The 4,674-nt window shown below is 33.7% G+C and overlaps 1 protein-coding gene across 3 annotated transcripts; it reads right to left on the bottom strand.

The window, feature by feature from the left end:
- Positions 1 to 1,461: 1,461 nt before the first annotated feature.
- Positions 1,462 to 4,417, bottom strand: LOC120187342 (ACT domain-containing protein ACR6-like). Of its 3 annotated transcripts, none has more exons than XM_039191081.1 (7): positions 4,145 to 4,400; positions 3,767 to 3,812; positions 3,376 to 3,490; positions 3,224 to 3,291; positions 2,490 to 3,095; positions 2,095 to 2,199; positions 1,462 to 1,968 (listed from the first exon to the last, which is right to left on the bottom strand). In XM_039191081.1, the coding sequence occupies exons 1-7, from the start codon at positions 4,189 to 4,191 to the stop codon at positions 1,624 to 1,626; spliced, it is 1,332 nt and encodes a 443-aa protein (XP_039047012.1). In that variant the 5' UTR covers positions 4,192 to 4,400; the 3' UTR covers positions 1,462 to 1,623. The 3 variants fall into 3 exon arrangements, 2 of the variants coding, with proteins under 2 accessions (XP_039047012.1, XP_039047013.1); XR_005522283.1 differs by having other exon boundaries at positions 1,841 to 1,968; positions 2,095 to 2,218; positions 4,145 to 4,417; XM_039191082.1 differs by lacking the exon at positions 3,767 to 3,812 and having other exon boundaries at positions 4,145 to 4,405.
- Between the last annotated feature and the right edge of the window lie 257 nt (positions 4,418 to 4,674).

Below are 4,674 nucleotides of genomic sequence, written 5' to 3'. Positions count from 1 at the left end.
CTTAGTCACCATCTATATATAAACTCACCCCGTTTGTGGATAAAACCATGAGTTCCTATGGACCGAAGCACACACTACTCCATAAGTTAGTGTTAACTATCCAAGTACTAGCGACATGCTATTAAAGGCAGTGGACCCTTGCTGGAATATGCGTGTTCACATTATATCAACTTAGGGGACGGATAGATTAAAGGTTAAAAAATAATGAAAAATAGACCATTGAATTGATTGAGTCTAATATAAGATAATTAACTTTATTTTAGTTTTCTTATTATTTTTGGTTCAACCGTAAATATTATGAAAAAGATAATATTTCCAGTTGTCAACAAAAAATATTACACAGAATGTAACATTTTCGGTTCAACCAAAAATATTATGAAAAAAATTAACATTTTAAATTACACCCAACTGAAAATATTATGATTTTTATAATATTTTCTGTTGCACTATTCTATGTTGTTCCTTAACGGGGTGTTTGGTTTAAGGATTGTGGGATTCCCATGGGATGGGAATCCCACATTCCCATATTTGGTTGGCCGGGAATCTCATTCCAGGTAATGTTTTATTACCAATAATAGATTTTATGTGATATATTACCGGGAATGTCATTACATCCATTCCCTTAGATATTATAACATTACCGGCGTTTTGGACTAAAATGCCCTTAAATTTTTATTTTCTTTCAAAAACATCCTTCTTCTGTCATTGAATAATAAAAATTCTACGAAGGTTAAAGTACAAATTTATCCTTACATTATTTTAGATTTACAAAAAAAAAGTCTATAATTAAAATTTTATATGAAGTTCAAGGATTAAATTTTTTTTACCCTTTAATTAAACCTTTTTTATATTTTTAATTTTGTAAAAAAAATTATATAAATATTATGAATTTAATTTTTTAAAGAAAATATATAAATATTTTACAATTTGTAATATTATACAAATATATAATAAGGACAATTTGGTCAAATATACATTCCAATAATCTTTTATTCCTTTAACCAAACACGATAATCTTACATTCCTGCTAAACCAACCAAACACAAAATACAACATTCTCAGTAATCATATTCCCTGCTAATCTTTTATTCCTACTAGTAATCTTACATTCCATGAACCAAACACACCCTAAGTCTTAAATTAAATTACCTCCATATTATTTCTTAGCTTTAAATTAGATTGTCATCTCATAGACTTCCATTTTGTGCACCCAATCCTGAAGCGAAGCCAACAGATGTTGCAGATTAGCATGGACTGTGACATGATAGACCCTTGAAAAAAAGGAGGGTTTAATATACATATTCATACCCACAAAATTATTCATTTTGCTTTTCATCTTCATTTCAGTCCACTTCCTATACAAGCTTCTAGCTATGTTTATTATTAAACTGTACTGATATTAGTTTCAAGAGATACAATGAAGATATACAAGTAGCAGCAGCAACTTCTACATTATAGCGACTGGCCAATGCCTTCTCTTTTCCTTTACAGTATCACAACATTCGTAACCAAGCAAGGGAGAAGGAAGCTAAATATTTACAGACTTTTCTCCCCATGTATATCTTTTGGGTTGATATCTGATATTCCTGTACAAGTATAGCCTACTTAAATGAGTAAGTGATATCAAGAGTAAGATCTGATTAACTTGAAATTCTGAAAAGTTCGAGCTTTGAATAGGCTTCCAAAGAAATGTCCCACTGTTGTCTCCTGATGAGGTTGTTTTGGTGCAAGATTCGAGTTATGCTTCACCTGTAATGCAGTATGTCCAATCTGTGCAAGGATCGAATCAATGATCTTCGGATCGATTGGATTTCCTGTCACGTCCGTGACATAGAAGGTATCATTGGCCTTGCCACCTTTAGTTGAAATTAATGCTCTCTTGATACACAAGCTGTTTTCACGGAATATTCGAGTGATGTCAGACAAGAGTCCAAATCTGTCTTGTGTGCACAATTCTAGTTCTAACCCCTGCGTTACCAAATCATGAAAGCATCTTATCATCCATAATCACATTTCAACATTCCTTTTGGTTTTATTTGTTCCGTACGTGTGCGAGTGTGTGTGCATGTGGAGTGGTGGAGAGATGGTTTATACCTCAGACCCCCTCCTCTCAATGGCTGCTTCAAGACATTGAATAACACGGACACGCTCGGCTTCCGAGCTAATGGGGAGCCCATCTACATGTCTGATATAGAATTCCTACAACAAAATACAAGTTCTGATTAGCAGGAAAGTGGAGAAAAAAAGAAGTTACAGTCGAGCAAATATCAAATTGTGCTTGACCGAGTAGAATTCCAATACAAATTGGATTACATCGTCAGCATCAATCTTCCACTAGTGGTTTCAATAGCACCAACTTGTCAACTTTTTAAAGTTGATCAATGTGTCATATGAACAGGCTAGTAAGACTGCAATACCAATGTTCTGGTTTTGTCAAAAAGGGTTTGCTATTGTCATTTTATCAGGCTACTTTACCAGAACTAACTCACCTGATAAGCTTCGATCCTTCCTGTGTTAATCATTCCATGAAAAACAACATATTGCATATCTGTGAGAGTGCAAATTATATCAAACAATAATTTTGGCCGATCTTTTGACCTCATGGTAATAACAGTGTAATCTTTTTCGATATTCAACAGAGTGATTTGGGGTCTTGATCTCCCCTCCTCTACTGCCCTAACTCCTGCCCTCTCGATCCTTTCGTAGTCCCTGTCTGCAAACATGATTTGATGCAACCTTCTCTCCCTGTGCATAACACCTGGAGCTGAAAGCATTGTTTTCGCTGTTTTCAAGTCATCACTTCCTTTGAGAACATTACGAAGTAATTCCTTTATCGTTGAGAGACGTTTCGGATCATTGATTGCACAGTTTGTTGAATCATCTGTCACATGAACTACAGCAGCAGCCCTAGTATTATGGGTCCATATCTCAGCATTTACAACATTGCAATGGAGGTCCGCAAGAACCGCACATACTTCTGATAGTAGACCAGGCCTATCAGTGCCGGCAAGTTCAATTGATGTATGCTCCTCCGAAGGCATCACCCCTACTGTGCCTCTACGGGAAGACACGAAGCCAGCACCAATTTCGATTCTCTGCACAATTCGAGGAGCAAGATGAAAAGTTTCACCAAAACATTTAAGCTTTATGAAGAAATAAGATAAGCCAGTAGTTGAAAGCATTGAACAATGAGGATGAGGTAAGTGATGATGTAAGCGCTTACACTCTGAATATAGTCAATTACTTCCTTATCTCTGATTTTGTTGGCATCATTGTCAACAACATTAAACACTGAAACATGTCAATATACTAACCTGGTTAAGTTTGGATTTAACATATCATTCAAGCAGTTTTAAGATGATGAAGAAAACTTGCCATCCATAAACCATCCACCGTCAGATGATATGTATGCCTTTGTTATTGTAAGATTCATATCAGTAAGCACTTGGACAACTTCTAGGAGAATTCCATGTTTGTTGACACTGTCAACCTAACCAGAAAAATGATATGTAAGCCATTATATGTCTTGAACAAATAAACAAACCATTCGACCGATCGAAAGGGCTCGATAACTGATGGTACATTGGCTTGACCAATCCCGTACCATTTTTTTTAATCCCAATTCAGCTTTTAGCTCAAACATCTTAGAAGTCCAATTTCCGAATATGACATCCTATTGCATATGATTAAGATAGAAACAGAGATCTAAGGAACTAATAAGCCGCATATGATAAGTTACAGTAAAGGCAGAGCCATGAAACTATACCTGTATAACAGTGGCATCCTCACAAGCATTGTTGTCAATCACAACTCTGCAACAAATATAAGCATTCATCTCAAATTAATTCTACTTCTTCCCAAACTAATCAAAGAAAGACCAAGGAAAAAAAAAGAAAATTTAAGAAGAAGATATTAAACTCTGATCTGCAGAAGCACCAAGGGGGAAAATCAGATTTGTTTCTTATAAAAATAATAAGGATAACTGCCCAAAAAGCGAAATCATTATTTTTCAAAACAAAAAACTTGAAGGAAAAAATAAAAAAATTGGCGGACCTTTCAAAAAAAAATTCAAACAAAAAATTACAGTATCCAATAAAAAACCCAGAAAACAAATTTCATAAAACAAAAAAAGAAGAGAAAATACCTAGGCTGGTTCACCCTTCTGATAAGCTTAGCAAATTCATCATCCATCTATCAGAAAAAAGGGGGGGGGGAGCCAACTTTCTCCAAACCAAAACCAACCCAAGTTTCCCAAGAAAAAACTGATTGGATCACAAACAAAGCAGAACCCAGAATTCCCAAGGCACCTTTTATATCTTCTCTTCTGGTGCTATTGGAATTTTAAAAGAAAGGGCTTTTCCAATATTGAAGGAAAACACAAGAGAAAGAATATAAAATTAAAAAAATAGCGGTACTATAAAAAGTAAAGTAGAACCTTAGCCATTTAAGATTTTAACAGACAAAAACAACATAACTAATCCAAGCTTGAGAAAAAAATAGCATCATTTCCTTTTGCATGTGAAGATGTATTATTATTATTATTATTATTATTATTATTATTATTATTATTATTATTATTATTATTATTATTATTATTATTATTATTATTATTATTATTATTATTATTATTATTATTATTATTATTATTATTATTATTATTATTATTATAATAGT

This window comes from Hibiscus syriacus, unplaced genomic scaffold (genome assembly GCF_006381635.1).
Source record: "Hibiscus syriacus cultivar Baekdansim isolate YM2019G1 unplaced genomic scaffold, ASM638163v2 tig00113725_pilon, whole genome shotgun sequence".
Lineage (NCBI taxonomy): Eukaryota > Viridiplantae > Streptophyta > Magnoliopsida > Malvales > Malvaceae > Hibiscus > Hibiscus syriacus.
The sequence above is the reverse complement of the archived record's forward strand: the minus strand, read 5'-3'. Positions and strand labels throughout refer to the sequence as shown.